Source organism: Anser cygnoides, chromosome 2, assembly GCF_040182565.1.
Source record: "Anser cygnoides isolate HZ-2024a breed goose chromosome 2, Taihu_goose_T2T_genome, whole genome shotgun sequence".
Classification (NCBI taxonomy): Eukaryota; Metazoa; Chordata; class Aves; order Anseriformes; family Anatidae; genus Anser; species Anser cygnoides.
In genome coordinates, this window is record NC_089874.1 from 11,732,052 (window position 1) to 11,752,004 (window position 19,953).

The window sequence follows — 19,953 nt, forward strand, 5'->3', positions numbered from 1 at the left end:
TAGTGAAGTTTCATCTCCCTCCTCAGCCAGGGGTGAGGGTGCAGTAAGGAAAAGCAGGCCGGGTTTTTTAAATGTCAGCATTAAGTGAAGGCTGAGGGGGACGGTGAGGGGGGTCCTTGGGGGGACACTTGGGGAGACACTTGGAGGAATGCTGAGGGGGACGCTGAGGGGGACATTTAGGGGGACACTTAGGGGGATATTCAGGGGAATGCTGAAGGGGGACACTTGGGGGGACACTCGGGATGCTGAGAGTGACATTTAGGGGGACACCTGGGGAGACACTTGGGGGACAGTTGTGATGCTGAGGGGGACACAGGGCGATGCTTAGGGGGACACTGAGGGGGATGCTGAGGAGGACCCCTAAAGAGACACCTGGGAGGAAGCTGAGGGGGATGCTTGTGGGGGGGACACTGAGGGGGATGCCGAGGAGGGCACTTAAGGGGACACTTTGCGGGATGCTGAGGAGAATGCTTAGGGGGACACCTGGGCTGCCTCCCTGCCTTGCTCCCCACACAGGTGCCTCCCCGCTGGGGGCTCCCCAAGCCCCCCCAGACCCGCTGTAACTCCGCGGCGGGTTTCGCCCCACACCACACGCCCACGGCCGGGGTTTGGGGCAGGACGGGGTGCGGTGAGGGCAGCCCGCTACAGAGGGACCCCTCAGCGGGCAGGGACCCCACAGCGCCGCGCTCCCGCCCGGTCCCGTCCCGGCCCCGTCTCCATGGCGGCGGAGCGGGGGCCGCGCTGCGCTTCCGCCCGCTGCCGGATGTCGCCGCCGGGGCTGCTCAGCACCGCGACGGGTCGCTGCCGGGCTGCTCGCTGCCCCGCCCGCCTTCCTCCTCCTCCTCTTCCTCCTCCTCCTCCTCCTTCTTCTCCTCCTCCTCCTGCCGCTGCCGCCGCTGCCCCCCCGCCGCCCGCCCGGTGCTGACAGGTGAGTGCGGGGCCGCCGCGCCCGCTCCCCTCAGCACGCCTCCGCCATCTTCCCGCCCGCCGCCGGCAGCGGCTGCCCCGAGGGGACGGGACCGGGGGGACCCGGGGGGCACCGGGGGGGACCTGTGGGGAGCGGGGGGGACCCGGGCTGTGGGCTCCCTGCGCCTCAGGGCCCGCTGAGGGAAGCGGGGCTCCCGCCGGCAGCTCCTGGCGCATCCCTCCCTAAAAACGAAAATCGCCCAGAGCGAGCCTGCCCGCTTTCCTTTGCCAGCTATTTTATATATATATATATATTTAGTTTTATTCTTTAATCGAGCCGGAGGGCGTAGGGATGGTCCAGTCCTGCAGGCGGTGGGAATGGGAGCGCTTCCTCAGGAGGCTGCTGGCGAACTTTGTTTACCTCCTGCTGTGTGTCCTGAGGACAAGCCAAGCGCCGCGGCTCACGGCTCGGTTCAGACCCTCTCATCACGCAGAAATGGGGTTAAAACCCCAAAAGGCCCCGTTTTACATCCCCTGCAGCGGGGCACGGCTGGGCAAGCACGGGGGATGCTGGCTGGGGAGGCATCGGGTAGACCTAGCCTCCGGCAGTGAGAGGGTGTCTCAGAACTGGCCCAAATGCATGGAATTCAGGCCTGTAAAGGTTTGCTTGCAGTTTGTCTTTATCCTTCCTTGAGCTAAAAACTGTGGAAACAAATTTCAGGGAGGAATTAATATGCTTCACGTGTTGAAATGTTGAGTAGATTTGTTTCCAGTTTTAGGAAATGAAAAAAATGGTGCTTATGTGGAGGTGAGGGAAACTTTGTCAAGCTAAGCCCTGAGATGTTGCTCAATGATGTCTTGTGAGAAAAGGGAAACTTCGACATGTGTTTTTATTACTCTTTGTCCCTTCCAGCTTGTGGAAGTTTGTTTTGTTACAGCACTTTCAAGCACGCTGTCTGTAACAGTAATTCATGGAGGATTTACCTAAAGAACTGGTGGAACAGCTTCTTTGAGGTGATTCAGTGTCATTGAGTACACCTTGAAATTATACAAATCTCTATTGTTCAGGCACTGGGTTTGAAACATCAGAGCGATATTCTTCTGCCTAAACAAAGTTCTGAGACTGTTTTCCAAGCAAGCCTGCTGTTGTCGTTTTTTCTAACATCAGATTTTTAAAAGAGATCTGGCAACCTCAAGAATCCTGTGGTGCATTTTCTTATGGGTAGTTTATATTAGATAAGATCTGTGCATGCGTCAGCCCTACCCTGTCTTTCTGTAGTAACTTTAAATGTAGCTGTATGTGTTGTGTACTTGGGCAGGTTTTTTGAGAAGAGCATGCACAAAGTGTTAGAATTTAAGGCAAAGGCCAGTGTAAATTTTTTTAATGCCGCTTGTTTATGTGTACACGTGTCCCTAAACTAGGTTTAGTATGTTGAATTTAAAGGTAACTCTGAGATGAGACCGTCTCTCTCTAATGTAGACATGCTCATAACATCATGTTTCTTTTAAATTTAGGACTTGTTTAGTGGATGCAGAGCCACAGGTACGGGCTGAAGTGCCTGGGAGCGTTGGTATAGTCAGGGGAGAAGTCTTGTGAGTGGGGTGAACATGTGTTAAAAGAGTAGCTTGCTGTTACACGATCCAGAAATTGCAAACCAGAATTACTGCGTGTCACACAGCAAGAAGGGAAGCTGCGTTGTATTTTGTATGTTTGAGGTGAGGTAGGGGTTACGCTGTGCAATTTTTCAGTCTAGGAGCTAACTAAGGCTTGTAGCCTGTGAGGTGTAGGCCTGGGTGTGGGGCTTGTTCCAGATGCCACCACTTCAAACCTCTATGGGATGAGTTTGCTAGTGCTCTGCATGCGAGCAGTGAGGGACCAGGACAGTCTCCTAAGCCAGAGGGGTTTCTTGTTTTCTCCCCAACGAATAACCCCTGCCGACTGTTCTGAGACCTGGTGTTTCAAAATGGTGGGACTGGGTACTCGCAGGGCTGCTGTGTGTGCTGTCGGAAGATTTGGTAGCTCTCCCTGCTCGGCCACAGGAGGAAGTGCTTCAGGGGTGTGCTGTCTGAGGGTTGCTTCTTGGTGCTTCAGAAAGGCTTGCTAGGTGTGTTACAATGAGCATCCAAGTTGCTTGCTTCTGCTGATGTCTCAGCAGTAAAATAATTTATTAGCAACTGATATATTCCCAAATGAAAGGCAGTGATACCTGAGGTCACTTTGCTTGCATCCACATGTGATGGCAATTTATCTGGTACATTGGTAATAAGCACCTGTGTATTGTTTGGAGAATAGCAGAGCAAGAATCTGACCTCTTAATTAGATGCAGGGCTTCCTTAAACAAATACCTGGCTAAACCACCTTTGTGCTTGAGCTTCCTTGGGATTCCTCACCCTCAGGTCTTGTATTTGCATACCTGTGCACGCATCTAGACTACTTCCAAGCTATTAGGGATATGCTGATACAGGAACGAGAGCTAAAGGCTCTGTGACACAGCTAAGGAAATAAAGTATGTTTGAAGGCTGCTCTTTGGGATTTAACCAGCAGAAAGTAGTTTAGCAGGACTTGATGCTGTTTATTGAGCTCTTCAAGAAAAGTCAGCTAATCAATACTTGTTAATAAAATAAAGCGCAGTGTATACTGCAGAGGTAAGTAACTAGTGTTAAATGTAAGCTTATGTTGTACACTGTGCTGTTTAAATTAGCAGAAACAGTGAGCCCATTTCGTGAGTGTAGGTAGCAGAGCTCTCACAGGAGCGTTGTGCACCTTCACGACATCAGCAATTTCACTTCAGAGGTCTTGGTCTGGTGATTATTAGTGGACTCGGGCAGGTTTCTTCCATATTCTAAATAAAAAGCCATCTACTTTTAATAATTATTGTTTAATATCAGCTAAAACAAGTATGTATGGCTAGGGGTATAATTTTTTGCTTTGGTAGACTAACAGTCGGCAGGCTAGGTCTGTGTTGCGTTTTGATCGCAACATTTGCTGACAGAGTTGAATTAGCAAGATCAAAGCTTGCTAGCAGCAAAACTGCCCTGCTTTACTCTTCAATGTTGGTGTTAGAAGCTTGCTCGGGGTAGGTTCCTGCTAATGCATTGAAGTTTTTATCATCGCTTCCCAGCTGTATAACATACTTAAAATTCATCGGTGCGGTTCCTTTACCGTGCTTGCTGTCAAAGGGAGGTTGTCACCTTTTCACTGGGGGCTGCTCTCCCCTCTTACGTTTCAAGTAACATCCAGTTTTGTTTGAGAGCGTGCTGTTCTAAATTTAGGGGAAAGAAAAATCACGTTGTAATGCTCGAGTGGATTTTGTTAGGTTTGAGCACACTTCTCAGTGGTTCTAGCATCATCTAGGATGATCCGGAATGGTTTTGTTTCCTAAATATTTATCTTTAGAAAAACATTGAGCCTTGCAAAGAAGTCTGCTTAGCCTGATCCTTCTCAGGTGTGCTGTGTTCTTGGCATTTGCATTGAATTAACTGCACTTGAATGTATAGCATCCTCGAAACTAATTGTTTGGTGAAAACCTCAAAACTCTTCTAAATTTGATTCCTTTGCATGTTAATAAACGTTGTAGTGGTGTAGGTTGATTTTTAAATTCCCTTAACTCATGAGTAATGCTGTCAAACTCAGTTACATGTAATTGAGAACTTCATAACTGCAGTCGTTCTCCTCTTTCCCCTTTCCTTCCCCATTTTATGAAAAGACACGTTAATTTGCATCTTTGTATCTTAAGGTTTTATTGTTGCACAGGACAATAATTGCTGTTGCAATAAGCCTCCATTTCTTATATAGTATATGCTGAAATTTTGTTCTAAAACATATTTGAAACAGAGGGACCTGAAACTGTTCAAGAGATTTAAGAGCGCACACAAACCCAGTAAAATTGTTTTGTTTTGTTTCTGACGATCCTTTAAATAGTAAGTGTTAGCATTGCTAAACTTTAAACAAAATGGAGCAGGGAGATCTTGGGTAAGAGATGTTGCTGAAATTTCCTGATGCTTTCCCTTTCCAGCCTTGTGTGTTGTCTTGAATGAACAAAAAAGGAAATGCAGTACTGTAGCCATTCTGTCTGCGCTCTGACACTTCTTAAAACAGATTTTCTCCTTGGCTTCAGCAGCATGCATACCCCAGGAATTCTTTCCTTTCAGCAGTCTGCTGCTCTTGTTCCATGCTCGAGAGCAGAAGCGTGCAAGGAGAATCAGTTGATGGCTGCAGTGAATTAATTTTTAAGTCTAGTAAGACCTGTGTGTGCACGTCTGTTCAGTGCCCTTTCTTTACTGTAGCTGAATAAAACAGTAACTGGTTTGCTGTTAACTCTGATGAAATATTTCCTGTGACTGAATACATGGTAACATCTGTTACAGAAAGGTAGGTGGCAGAACTTTAATTTAACATGCTATAAAATATGATAGTTTAATTAAACAGCATAATTGAAATGCCAGAGTAGCTTTGCATTCAGAAAGCGGTAATCACCTATGGTCTAGACTGTTTTCTAGGACACATTTTTTTCCCCTACTTCTGCTGACTGACTTTGTTGGAAATTCATTTGGTAGCACTCCTGAGGCTCTGACAGATCATTGTGTGAAGAACCCTATGCAAGCAGCCTTTTCCCAAACAATCGTGCAGAAGTGCTCGACGTGTCGTACAAGCTCACTTTTTAACAGTACAGTGCTGGTTTACTGGTGTGCCTTTATTGAGTGTAGTTTAGTAATACAACAGCCTTCCCCCTTTTCTGTTGTTGTTTTTTTCCTTGGGAAGTACTTTTGTTCAGCTTTATTTACTCTATGCTAATTTTTAGCTGTTGTGAATTCAGCCTCATTTGGTTCAGGAAACTAGTCCCATGCTTCTTGGTGACTTTTTGTTCCTCCTGGTAGTATTGCTAGGCAAAGGGAAATGAATGCGTCTTCCCACAACCCGTTTATAGCATTCCAAAGCTCTGATTAACTACGTCTGACTAACAATATATAATGGGTCATTTTGATGTCTTTTTTTCTTACTTTGTTTGACTCAGATTTGGTGCTTAGCCCTAACTTGTATTGATATATTCCCTTCCCCCCTTTCCCGTAGTCTTCTGTGTTCTAACTACAAACGTTTCAGAAATGTGAAAAACTTTGGTTTGCATACTGCTGACTGTTTCACTAATCAATATTTAATATGGTTTTCATAGGATATGTAACATGACACTGATATTCTGGACAGGTAATTTTCACTGCTTGAAAACCTTACGTAATGAGGGGAATCAGGTAACTGCTAGAAATGAGCACCTTATTTATTTATATTTTAGTATCGTATTGCCAAGGATTTGTTCTGTGAAATCTGCTCTTGGAAAATCCCTAGCTTCTCCCCGTGGCCTCCAAACACTTCTGAAATTGTCAAGGAGAAGTCAATATTTAAAGGGACACTGTCATTCCTTTTTCCACCCGAATTTACGCCTTGCTTTTATAAGCTCTGAATTACTGCTCCCTTCCTGAAAGTTCGAGGCCGTTGGGTGGAATTATGACTAATATTCCAGAGAGTTGAGCTAGTCCCCTGTCTCCTTCCTGTCCTCTGTATACACGTGCCTGCTTGTTGCCTCTCTGGCTGCAGCTTTGCTCTGGCTGTGCCCTGGTGCCGGGCCTGGGGAGGAGCGTGCATGCTTTGCTGTCTCCAGAGCAGTGCATGAGCGACGTGGTCCTGCTGGTGCATGAGGAGAGCGCGGCTCCTGGCAGTGACACTGGCTGCTGGTGAAGTGCGTACAATATGGAAGTGTCTCTTACCTTTTCTGTTTGCTTAGCGGCGTTGAAAATAGGAACTCTCGTGCAGTTAATGGGAGCATTTCACTGTGTAAAAGTACAATCTTGCCTGACTGTGTCCCTTTAAATTCTACGTGGTGGAACGTACTGATGTAGAGCTGCCAAATCTGTATGTCGTGGAGCAGTCCAGAAAAGAGTGTAGCTTGGTGACATCCTCTAAAATGAAGGAGCTTGGCAGCGAAGGGCAGGTGGAAGCTAACACAGTTAGAACAATGCCTGGTAAGGAGTAAATATAAATGCTGTTAACATCTCTGTCGGTACCTACAGCTTAGCAGCTGGTGTCTGGCAGGAATTAGAAATCAAATTTCTCTTTGCAGAGTGGAAGCGAAATGGTATAAACTGATTTATATGATTATATGCAACTGTGTGTATGTGTAGGGATAAAACCGTTCAACACATCTATGCCTGTGTGCACAGTTTGTTGCAATGGGCCTCAAAAATTAATCACGAACACCGCAGAAACTGGTAAACTGAAAACCACCAAAAGATGGGTTCCCAGGTGAGATAAGAAAGAGGAGAATCTCCAGCAGTGCTTGGTGCCTTTAGAAAGAAACACAAATGTGAGGAGTGCTGAAAGCCTGTTCCTAATTGTTGACCATGTGTTCAAGAACAGGAAAATACTCAGCAAAGCCCAGAACATTGGCAATAACTCGATTATGGGGTTGGCTTTTTTGTAATTTCAGCCCTGTCTTTCTATGATAGAGGGATCCAGCCACAGGGGAAAAAAGAAACCTAGTGAAATAAGAAACTACTAAATGATAGTTCTTTCTCTTCTTTCTCCTTTGGTTTTTGAATATAGGTAATTACTACTGCTTAATCACACGAAGAGCTCCAGTGGGATTAGGTGCAGGGGAGGACTGCAGAGTCCGGTGGAAATGAATGAAATCATTTCAGTGAAGGACAAGCTACTGGTGGTGCAACCTGAATTTTATTCTAGATCCACTCGGGGATTGGTGTCAGGTTACTGGAGCTCAGGTGTTCCAGCAACTAATTGAAATACCAATTATATTTTTTAGAAGGTTTGAGGATTATGGGCATCAAAACCTTAATTAAATCTAGGCTCATTTATACAACAAAATGAAGATGTAAAAAGATGTATAAAAAACAAGGCAAATTTGAAGCTGTTTTTATTCATGGTATACTGTGTTTTTAGTAAGCTCTGCTTTTCCTTGGCTTTATGATATGTTAAAAAGTTGGAAAAACAATGTCCAAAACACCGAAGTGGTTAATGCCTAATCTTGTTCGTAGTTATGGTGCTCATTCCTAGCTTGAGATCTAGTGTGTTGGCGGATCTTAAATTGGAAGTGGCCCTGGGTTTGCTTTAAATTTTTCTTTGATCATCTTGTCTGAAAGGAAGCTCAGTTGCCTTGTTAGCTTTGCCAACTCTGCTCTCCTATTTCTCTGCAGACTGTTGCAGCTATTTTAAGTTGTAATTGTTGTTTCAGAAATCTTTTATGCTGGAGAATGAATTTTTATTTTGTTCTCAATGTTCACGATCAAAAAATTTTGAATAACTAATCCTGAAACATTCAAAATGTTTAACAGCTGGTACACCTCATAAAGCTAAAATAATTGGTGTTGAATATCAGGTGTAATAATAAAAAAAAAAATCCAGAAATTAAATGTTTGTTTAAAAATAATAAAAAATTGATGGTAAAGAACATAGTCTCCATGTATTTATGCAAGAAATCAAATATGATTTGATTTTTCTTACACAGGGGAAAGCAGTAGATCATACATGGTAATGCTATCTGGTGATACTGTCAGGTTTTTTAAGGATTTCAGAACGCATAATTGCCTTTAAAATGTTGACAAAGTTTGAAAATTAACAGCAACGACTTGGTAAGTCAGGCCTGCTTTCAGTGGTCACGTTAAGGCAAGTGCACTTTTACTATCCAAGAAAGTGAAACCATGAGCTGTCAAAAATGTTAAAAAGTAGTTTTCAGAATGTCATTAAAATTAAAATCTGCTGTATGTAAACAAGCACATGTACTGAAATTCATATGCTAGTGCTTAAAGTTGCCTTATACAATTTGAACCTGACAGTGTCCTTAAATTATCATGTCTGTTTGCTTTCATTTTCCAGCTGGGTTTTAATTTTTGCATGCATTTCAGTGAACTATAGTACGCATAATAATTGTTTCCTGGAAGCATTTTGGGGCTATTGCTGCTGGTATTCACCAAAATGAGCAAGGTAGTGGAATTTGTTTTCCTTTTGCGGAGGTTTGTAAGCTAATGAAACGGTAATGCGGAAATGATTCCATTCTTTATTTGCATTTATACATATGATTTAGAACTTATGAGTAATAGGATCTCTCTGTTTTAATGACACCCCAAAGAACTCCAAAATTGAGTAGAATTTTATTTTGAGGAAAAAACCAAAAACCTCCAATTCGTTTGGGAAAGCAAATTGTGACATTTAATGCTTGTCCTTAGTTTATCATAGGAGCCTCTGTGAAGCTGTTTTTTTGAAGTAATGCCAATAGAAAGTGGAAGTTGTGCATCTGCTCGCCAAGCAAAGCAGAAACGTAAATCGCACAGCCTTTCCATCCGAAGAACCAACAGTTCCGAGCAAGAACGGGCCGCGCTGCAGAGAGACATGCTGGAAGGGCAGGTAAGGTAGTACGCTACTGCTTGGGTAACTTCCTTAGCTTTTTTTTTTTGTTTTTAAATGAAGAGTTTCCTATGTGAAGAAGCTAAGTAAACGTAAGTGATGAAATACATCCAGTGAAGTTGGAGAAACTGCAGACATGTTTGCTTTCAAGTGCTGACTGTCTTTGAAGACCATTGACGCAGGTGTTGAGCGTTTCAGGTTGTTTTCAGACTTGGGAAGCTTTTTATTAGCTTTTACATATTCTTACATGAATGATGAAACCATTAACAAATACAAAGAAACAGCCTGTTCAGATTGCTGCACGTCCCCCTGCCGTCTCCTCGTACCTTTAAGGTGAAGACTGGTTCTTGATTTCGTAAGTTTGAAATTGGAATAGAAGTAACTTAGGAGTACGATAAACTGAAATACTTGTTTATTACAACTCTGATAGGGAAGGTATTAGTGAGAACACTCTTCTGCATTCCTTTCCATAAAGTAAATAAATATTGCCCACTTGACAGGCTTGAGCTAACTTAGATTTTTGTTTGTGGTGTGTTTTTTTTTTTTTGAACTTGGCTCAGATACAGGTGGGATTTTCTGTGCAGTTAATTTAAGGGAAAGAACAACAGCCACAAGCTTCTGTAACTTTTAAAATCATGTCAGTTTCTATAGTGGGTGCAGTTTGGAGTCACTTGGAATGCTTCACCTTAAATATTGAAATTAACTGTAGGTAAGACCCCTGTAGGAGGTGCTTATAGCAGTACTAGCAAAGATAAGCAAGTAGCAGTTTGAAAACTATCTGCTTTCAAGTTGAATGTGCAATATTAGTGTGGGCCTGGCAAAGATGATGCAAAACTTGATGTTTATCAGAGAGTTGGCTTGAAATAGTAACGGCGTTTAGCTATGAGAAACCTCACTTTCTCTTCTGGTCTGCAGATACTCTGAAGTGAACAGCTTGTGTTTTCTCTGGTGTGACAGGCTTTTGTGCTGAATCTATTGTTCACTTAATGACACTGTTAGTTTTCTGAGAACTGACAGAGCCTAAGTTGTTGCTGCTCGTCATCTGGAAGTTGGATGGAAATACTTCCTCGGACAGAAAACTGCTCATGTTTGGGCTGCTAGAGCCTTACTTCAGGAGGGAAGGGCAGCTGAGAGGTCATGCTGTTGCTTCAGTGTAGTAAAAAAAAAAAAAACAAAAAAAAAAACAAAAACAAAACAAAACAAAAAAAACAAAACCACCACCAACAAACAAAAAAAACACATTAACTTATTTTAGTATTTCTTATCAGACTCCACAGGTGTACTGCACTGTAATATGTAGATGTTTTAAATATTTTGTGTCGTCTTAGTTAATTCTGTTGATCTAATTTAACCTTGAACAGCCAGTGGCCAGCTCTAATGTCTAGAGAGCATAGAGCTACTTCACAGCAGAGCTGCAAGCCGCATGAAACCTAGATAATGCTGTCTGCCTATCTGTGAAAATACTTTTTACATGGTATTTTAATAAGCTAACTTAAGCAATGCCAACTTTCAAGTTAGTAAAGGAAGTGGGTGTGTTTTACCGTGTTGGTTACTTTAGGACAGGTTTAGATTTTCTAACGCTATCAGGCTCTGAGAAGTAAATTAAAAACTTTTTCCTACTTTTCCTTCCCTGTTTCTAGAGTTTCAGTAAGCTAGCTTAGTGTCTTTTATAACCTTGCTGTGTGGAATTAGTGGGTAGTTGAATCAGAAATAATTCTTCGAATTTCAGTATTTCTTTTAGTAGTGTTTAATTTGTGTAGTGTTCTTGTTGAATCAATTTTATCCCAGGCTGGTTTTAATCTGGATCTGTTTGATGTTCTGGTTCTCTGAATGCATGAACAAAAGTACCCTCTCCGGGGGGAGGCAGATGACGATGGAGAACAGAGTAATGGGGAGACATGAGGAGTGTAGGGCCGCTTCTTTCAGCACTGTGCCTGCTTCTCCATGTTGAAGGTAGCCATGAAACAGGTGTAAGACAGAGCTGTGCACAAAGTGGGCGTGCTCTGGGTTGTGGCTGTTGGTTGCTCTTGCTCCTCTCTTTAAGCTTGATGTCCAGAGACAACCTGTTAGCTAATACAAAGTGAGGATTATGATAGGCTTTTCTTTTTTTTTTTTTAAGTCATCCTGAATGTATGAACCAGAATGTTAGGCTAAATTCTGGTCGCTTAGATGCTGACTTGATCAAAGATGCATGCTGCCCTCTAATGGCTAGTGTGCACATGCTTCTTCATATTTCAGTCCGTTTATAGGAATGGAAACAATTTCTTTTGGTTTGGGTTTGCTGGAACACGTAAGAACAAAACAAGCCATAATCATTCTTAAACTTACATTGAAATAATGACGTTCACTCTAATTTGGGTGGTTTTCTGTATTAATGTTCCACTCAGTAATGGTTTTCCTGTACTTCCAAGACCTGAAATAGTGGTGGTTTGTGCTGTGGCAGGAGCTGACTCAATTTCTTTTTTTGTTCAGAGCTTATGGTTTCAAGACTTTAAGGTATATACTTTTAAATTTTTTAAAAAAAGTTGCTAATTGGCATATTCCCTGTATTTTTGCTAGATGAATTCCAAGATGACAGGTTAGATATGCTACAAAGGAACAGTTGAGCTTTTTCAGCGTTAGGGTAGGGCTCACTAAGTGGAAACTCTTCTTAAAACAACTGGCTAAGTAGGTAAATGATGCCTGCAGTAAGCCAACTACAGATTGTGGTCTATCAGCAGCAGAAGGAAAGAACAGTTTTAGTATAATTTATTTGCATGATGTACAGGGACAGCTTGTCACTGTAGATTAGGCCAGCTAGTGGATTAATTTACTCTAGTTATCATCCTTGTGACAGTATTTTTTCCTTTCTAATGTACCACTTCTTAGTAGCATACCGTGCTTTAAATTTTATAACATATTTGTTAGTACTGGGTCGCAAATTTATCAGTGTGCTGCAGTCATTTGCCTTTTCCTGTACTTGCTGTCTTCTCAAAGGTCTTCAGTAACTGATAGAGTGGGAGCCTTGCATCCCAGCAGAAATCAGTACTCCGTAGGTTGGTATGTGTTTCTTTAGAGGCAATGTGGTATTTCAGAGGCAGATGAATAAAATTTAAGTAGTTTGCCTTCAGAAACTTGTGGTTGAACTGCATATTGAAGTTGGGCCCTTTAAATCCTGTGTTAGTGGCTTTATCTTGTATTTGTTTTTATGCCTCAGAACTGCGATGCTGATTATGCTGAAGAAAAATTCATCCCTTCTCTGTAAACTTATCTCAAAATATTTTCTGCGAGGAGGAGAGTCTTGAATAACATGGGGGAGGGAAGGATTAGACATTGCTGTTTCTTTCACACTTAGTTATGGCTAGTGACAAAAGTAGGTGACCGTTTAAAAGCTTAGATTGTCTTAAGGTTTGATAGTAAGGTATCATCACAAAGCAGTTTCTTAAGTAGTGCATAGTCAACTTGTAAATTGCTTTGTCAACCAGAGGTATTCTTCTTCTTGAACTAGAAAAATCTTGACATTACAATACATTTTTTCACCTTTTTTTGCCTTTATTGTGTTACATTTTTATAATTGTTCTCTAGTAAAAACAACAGAAAAAATTGGTCACTTGAATTCTGTCCCTTGAAAGAGAAAGCGTATGTAAAATGAATTATTTGGACAGAAATGTCCCCAAAGCTTTTTGTTTTGTGTTCTGTGCTAGAAGAAGCTTTAATTTCCCTCTTTGCTGAGAGGTAGAAAACTTCTAAAATTGGCATAAGATTGAAAGGCAGCTGCAGCTCAGAGTAAAATTTTCTATGTATGCATATGTATATATATATATAAAAATACATATTATTATTATTGTTATATAGATGATAAAAAAAAAATATAAAACTGTGTTTTGCCTCCTAGGATTCTAAGCTACCATCTTCTGTTCGGAACACACTCCTTGAACTTTTTGGACAAATAGAGCGGGAGTTTGAAAATCTGTATATTGAAAATTTGGAATGTGAGTATATCTTTCTTTAAGCAACTTACGAACTGTTTGGACTTAGGATATAGCAGCTCTAGTTGAAAGAGCTTACGCTGGATACTGTAATTTAATTAATTAATTTATTTTTGTGAGGAATTCAAGAATTGTTTTGAACTTGTAGTGAAAGACAGCGTTTGTCCCCTTTCAGAAAAATAACTTTCTTAGCTCTTTGACGCAAGTAGCGAGACTAATGTGTGATACCCTCCTTGGCTCTTGGCAAAAAAAGGCAAGTGGCTGTCTCCTTGTCGCTGTACGTTCCAGGTGTTACCTGGAAAAAATGTTCTATGTGTAATGACTGTATTGTAATATAAATGATCTAAAGTGATGTAAGAGGATCCAAAGTAAGTAACACAAGCAACCATATTGTGAAGACCCTGTTAAATTTTCCTTGTTGGGTTCTGGAAGCTGTGTTGTATGGCTTGGCTTCTGAATTGTGGAATCTGTCTGTCTTGGCTCCCAGTTAAACTTTTTTCCAAACCTAATCTGTTATCACAGTTAAAGCAAACACTCATGTTACAAAAACATTCTAGCATGCTTTTGGAAAATGTGCTGCCTTTTTCTTATTTTAAAAACCGGAGGTAGTGGTGGTTAAAGGCCGTCAGCAACACTACACACTTCGTGCAGTAGTGACAATTTGCACACCTCAGTTTGCAGCCTCCTGCTGTGAAGTTGGCTGGAAGTAAGAAAAAAGTATTATATGTCACCCTTCTCCCCCCAAATTTTACAGAAATTCACAAATGTTTGTCAGAAAACAAGTGGCGAATTTGCCTGTACCCTCCAGAGCATGGTTATTTTCCTTCCATCCCATTTCTGTTACTTCTGCATCTTTCTTTTTTACCTGGTAGTTATATTTTGCTCCCGGCATTTGTGATCTCTTTCTGCCTCCCTGACAACTTCCAAATTTTTCTCTTTTGATGCTGAGTCTGTTATTGTGCCTTATGATCTAACTCCTATGTTAGTGTTGCAGTTATTTTATGTGGAGAATCTCAGTTTTTCTTTCCTGGCTGTTCATATATCCACTTTTCCTTATTGCAGCTAATTTCTAGTTTCTTCCTTTTCTGATTCCTTCCAGGCTGCAGTCTTTTTTTTTTTTATTTTTTTTGCAGCCATTTCTTTTAGTCTGCCAGGCTTGTCTGTTTCAGTCATCTGTTAGGACAAGCTTGTCTCTTTGTTTACTTTTCTTTCAGTCTGTGTTTAATAAGTTTAGGTGCATGTGACCTGGAACACAGGAAAGAGAACCTTGCTTTGCTCATTGCAGGCACTTGAATTTGATACACAGTTGCAAACTGCCTTCTAGTGCTTATGACTGAGACTTCTGTGAATTTCTCAGAAATGTCAAAAACCGCTCTCCTGATGGATTACGTTCTCCCGGATCTGAAAGCTTTATTCCAAAGTCTGGGAATGAGTGTTTATTTATTTATTTATTTTTAAAATAGTAGTCCTAGGAATTTGTGGAAAAGACAGACCTAGACTTAAGAACAGTTAAAAACTGCTTAGCTAAAGCCTCTCAATCATGTTTCACCTAAGGAAGATGCTTGAAAAATATCAGCCCAGATTTTGAGGAAAAACTCTAAGCCATCTTTATCTTTATAAAATGAAGCTGGGGCACTTTAAACCAGCCCAGCAACTGGAAATCACTTCCAAGTACCTGATTTGTTTTAGCTATGCCATCACTCTGGTGTTCAAATGGCATTAGCAAGAGTCATCAATAATTGACAGAAAAGCAGATTCTTCTTGCAAATACATGCTCTGTGTAACATGAAAAAACATTTTGATTGGAGTTGATATTTCTAAAACACTTAAATGCAAATGTAAACGTCATTCTTCAGCACTTTTACTGTATTTCAGAGTGTAAAATGCATGTTTGTTTTCCTTTTTTTTCCCTGAAACTAGCAGTAGACAAGCATTCGGGGGAAAATACTATTTCATGATGAGTAAAATCTTTGCCAAGAAATGACATATTAGTTGTGTGGCTAAAATATTTCTGATGATGTAAGTTTACTGCCTTCTCTAGGATTTCAGTCAGTAAAGGTGGGTCATTTATTTCACAGAAGTTGCTTTGTTAATCTTTAGTCACGTTTGATAGTAAAAGCAACAGTAATTAGAAGCCAGTAATGCTTTCCTTGGAATCTGGGTCAAGGTTGATCTCCGGAACATTCAGCATGAGCCTTGGTTTATGTCTTGGTGAGAACCGTTTCTATAAAATCACAGTTGATCTGTTTTCCTGTCCTTAGTGCAAAATACATTGTGTGCATACGTTACATAACAATTCTTAAATCGTATGTTAATGACGTTGTTAATGATACTTAGTTTTTCTGTATTAATGTGAATTTTTGCTCTCATCAGTACGTAGAGAGATTGATACACTTAATGAGCGTTTAGCAGCTGAAGGACAGACAATTGATGGAGCTGAACTGAGCAAAGGACAACTGAAAACAAAAGGTAAGAGAACTACAAATAATTCTATATACTCCTTTTGAATGTACTTTTTTTTGTACTTGGCTGGCTAGAATTTATTAAAGGGAATTAATGCCAGTTACCTATCACAAATAAGCTAATGCTGTATTTGAAATATCTTCCTTTAAATTTATTTGTCTCAACAGCCAGTCATAGTACCAGTCAGCTTTCTCAGAAATTAAAGACAACTTACAAGGCATCTACTAGCAAGGTATGAGACCAATTAAACCTCTACTCATCACTGTGTACTCATAAGACTAACGTGGCTGTCCTGAAGTTGTAAATTATGGTTTCTTTAAGCTGAGTAGTGCTGTGCTTTATGTGAACCCGCCTAATGAGGAACAGTATCTTTATCTTGGATTCATCTATTACTCATTGCTTCAGCCACGCTACCACCACCTTTTTACAGTAACTGTTCGCATTTTTAAAGAGCGAATGTTGGAGGGGAGAGCATGTGCATGTTTGTGTGAGATTGCTCTTCTGTAGAGATAGCTAACGTTTTGATGAAGGAAACAGAAATTAGATGACTTTTTTTTTGAATATAGATTTGGATATTGCAGTTGAAATTGGAACCTAAGATACAAATAGGCATTGTAGTGTAGGTTTATTTTTTTTTAACTATGAGTTCATTTTCTTTATGTCACAAGCCTTGCAAATTAGTAGCTAGCTAACTTTTTGTCGGGTCTCTTAGCACAACTACCCTTTCTGATGGTTTTCTTTTTGTACAGCTATGTATGTTCAGTACTTTTGTTTTTCTTGTTTGCATTTTTAAGTTTTAGCTGCTGCTCTTTCTGCCCTGTCTCAGGGTAATTTTGTGATATGTTAAGAGTAAATAAAATGTGGTGTCTCAGAGGAAAAAACAGTGAGATCTGGTTGTGAACCTAATTATGAGAAGCTCTGTGGAGACTATTGTTGCACGCAATAGAATGACTGCAGGTGTCTTGGAAGTACAATCTATTAAGTAGTTTGAAAGTGAGAGAATAAGAATAGTGTGGTGAAATACATCTGAGTTCATGTTTTACTTGGTCTCCCCTTTTTTCCTGTTGTTTCTCAAACTTTCTTTTTTATTTTTGCCAAGCTGGTGACCAGAGATAATACTTTGTTGTGTGTTTTTTTTTAAATAGCTAATGACTCATAAATCCTTTATTGAGGCCACTTATGTAGGGATAACATAGTATTAATAGTACAATACTATGGAGTTATCAATTAATACTTTCTGCTTTATTTTTTATCTTTTTTTTAAGGCTGCTGTTAAATGCTTGCCTTCTTTTACTTGCTAGCAATGTAGTGCTCATTCTTTCCTGGGCAAGACAGGTGAACCTCATAACTTCAGCATGGGAAACTGGGAGAATCCTGAGCACGTGCTTTGTTTCCCGGTGTTCCGATATGCATGCACATCGAAGTAGTCCTGAGTAGTGAAACAAGAATTTAATTTACGATAAGTATCGTATTGATTACATCAGTTGATAACTAACATGGTTGAATGTGGTGGCGTATTTCTTTCTGCAACTTTAAATCAGAATTTACTGGGATGTAAAGAGGAGAGGTGAGAACGTTCAAGTTGGCAAAACTCGTATCAGAGAATAAGGATACTTTTGGCACCTGGGATAACCCACTGGTGCTCAAATCCTGGAGAGAGAGTAGATTTAGTGCTTGGTACTCTAAAAGTCATTTTTGTGTATGTTAATGGACAAGATGCTGTTATTTAACGTTAAATTAAATGTTCTGCAAATGCAAGAATTACTCTATGAAATTCATGCATTGATGGCAACTTTATTGCTGATGTTAACAACCCCCAGCTGTAATAGTTTATAAGATGTCAGGAGCACATTAACAGTTTATGCAGAATCCTAAAATAAACTGAAATTGCATAACTTGCTTCATCATGAACTATCTTCCAGGATCTCTGATTCTTTTGGACCAGGAAAAGGACTCTTAAAGGAAGGTATTTCTTCACCTGTCCATTGAGCAGTTGAAGGGAATAAAACGTTTTGGTAGAGGTAGTGTTTAACCTCAGTGCTTAATGTTGTTCGACCGTAAATTCCATTAGTCAGTCACAGTGCAGTGTTGCTGATCCTGACTTGGCCAAGTTTTCATTCTTACTTCTAATGTATCCTGTCCATTTCAGAGACATCTTTAAACAGTGTTTTGACACTACGTGCAAACAATTGCTTTCTCACTAGCAAATCTCTGTACAGAAGGAAGTACAGGAAACTGTATTGATTTAACAAATAGGACAAGCTGGAACACTGTCAAGATATTGTTCAGTTATTTGCACTTGCATATGATAATCTGAGGTCTGCTCAAATAATTTAAAAGCTTTGTGCAGTGCAGAGCCATCTAGAAAGTTGCATGGTATTGAAATACTTCCTTTCCTTTCCCGGGAAAATGTTTGTGAATGTGTAAGGAACCAGAAAGTGACCCAGGGAAGATCCAGTTAATCCAATTACTGGTATGTGAAGTGAGAGACAGCAAAAGAGGAGTGTATACGTGTGTGTGTGTGTGTGTGCGCATATATATATATATATATATATTTTAAAAGATTTTGTGTGTAGAGAAAGAGTCAATAAATAAATATCTGTATCTATCTATAAACATGTAATATTCTTGAGCTTTTATCCCCCATGTTCATTCAAAACTGCTGATACTCCAGGAGGAGTATTATGGCCTTTCTATTAAAGAATTAGTGAAAGTACTGCCCAGCAGTTTTGGAAACATCAGTGCTTGTTGATGAATAGGAGTTAGGTTTCCCATACAACTTTTGCATGAGGATTCGACTCAAAATTAGAAAAACAGAGTGTAAAAGTAGTTTGAGCGTGGGTCTGAGAGTTGAAAAACTTCAAGGTTGGAATTTCAGCTGAGTGCTGTATTAGTCCGTAACTGTTACTTAGTTCCTTACTGAATTCTGCTGTTCTGTTTCTCGTAGATAGATTCTGTTTAGTTCAAGGACAATATTCAGTGTTAAGGCTGCACCCACAGGATTGTATTCATCACCTATAAAACTCTGTAGTATGGCTGAACTAATAACTTTACCATTAGCCCATTCTCTTTTCAATGCAGCCTTAATAATCATTGCTTCTGCTGCCATGAAACAGAAATGCATATTAACGGTTAATTTGGAATTCATGTAGGGCATTATCATTTTGCCACTGGAAAGTTGACGTGCTCAGGATTTGGAATGTACCCTAGTTTTAAGACTGGAAGATGCCCTTTAAGAACATTTCTTAAAAATCATTTGCTTTAATGATGTGCTTTGGACCTTCTTTTTTGATGCCACAAACTAACGAGATTTTAACCTTAGTTTACTGTATCTGAAATGTAGGCTTAATTTTCTAACTTCTGCTACGTTGTAGATGTCTTAATGTGATTTGTGTTGAAGCTTTAAAGGTTTTGAATCAGCTGGACAGATACCTTCCCATAATTGCATGCAGGATAAGAGATTTGTGGGATAATAAGAGGGTAGTTTTAAATGAGACTTTGCTCTCACTGAATTAATCTTTCACCACTCTTGTTTTCAGTTGTCTCTGGAAGTGTTACAGAGAGAAACATTTTTTTTCTTTAAAAGTATTAAAGTCCCCTGTCATCTGAAAATACAAAATTTCTGCAAGTGGGTTACTTTTCTATAGATACTGAGTGGCTTTTATTTTCTTGTACTATAATGTCTTGTAGTTTTCACACTTTTGCTAGATTTTTTCTTCCTTTGATTTATTATTATTTATGCACATACTAATTTGGATTTACTGAGTCTTCTCTGTTTTCCCTTAACAACATTGAGGGAATGTATTTATCAGATGCTTAGATGAGTTTGACATATCTTGAAAAATGCGTTGTTGTGCAAATAAACTGTCAGATGCTCTCGGATTAAAGCTTGATTTGATTAGCTTTTTGCAACTTAAAAAGGTGAAAAAATGTTTGTTTTTTTATTAGAATTATTTAATAGATTTTTCTCAAAGATTACATTGTCTTTAAGTTGTCAGTTATAATTGTTTGGGAATAGACAATTGGAATTGTTAAGGAATTGGAATCGTTAGGGAATAGGAAGGTGTGTTGTCGTTGTTGCTGGCAATCTCTTACCCACACTGATGGGAAGTGTGCACTGCATTTGTACAGTGTTTTACTTCAAAGAGGTTGTATTACTGTAGTACAAAGTTGTTTAGCCTTCTGTAAAAAGGGACATATTATAAG

At 40.2% G+C, this 19,953-nt stretch overlaps 1 protein-coding gene across 3 annotated transcripts in view; it reads left to right on the top strand.

Annotated features, from left to right (window-relative positions):
• The window catches only part of WDR37 (WD repeat domain 37), a 43,671-nt gene that overhangs the window by 2,191 nt on the left and 21,527 nt on the right, over window positions 1–19,953 (top strand). Inside the window, exons 1-6 of one of the 3 annotated variants that reach the window (XM_048047589.2) lie at window positions 802–928; window positions 6,078–6,109; window positions 9,139–9,316; window positions 13,191–13,287; window positions 15,658–15,753; window positions 15,915–15,979. In XM_048047589.2, coding sequence (XP_047903546.1) covers window positions 9,179–9,316; window positions 13,191–13,287; window positions 15,658–15,753; window positions 15,915–15,979 — 396 coding nt within the window. In that variant the 5' untranslated portion in view covers window positions 802–928; window positions 6,078–6,109; window positions 9,139–9,178. Of the gene's footprint in view, window positions 1–791; window positions 929–6,077; window positions 6,110–9,138; window positions 9,317–13,190; window positions 13,288–15,657; window positions 15,754–15,914; window positions 15,980–19,953 lie in introns of those variants that run through there. The other 2 variants (XM_048047588.2, XM_013185755.3) reach the window with 2 other exon arrangements.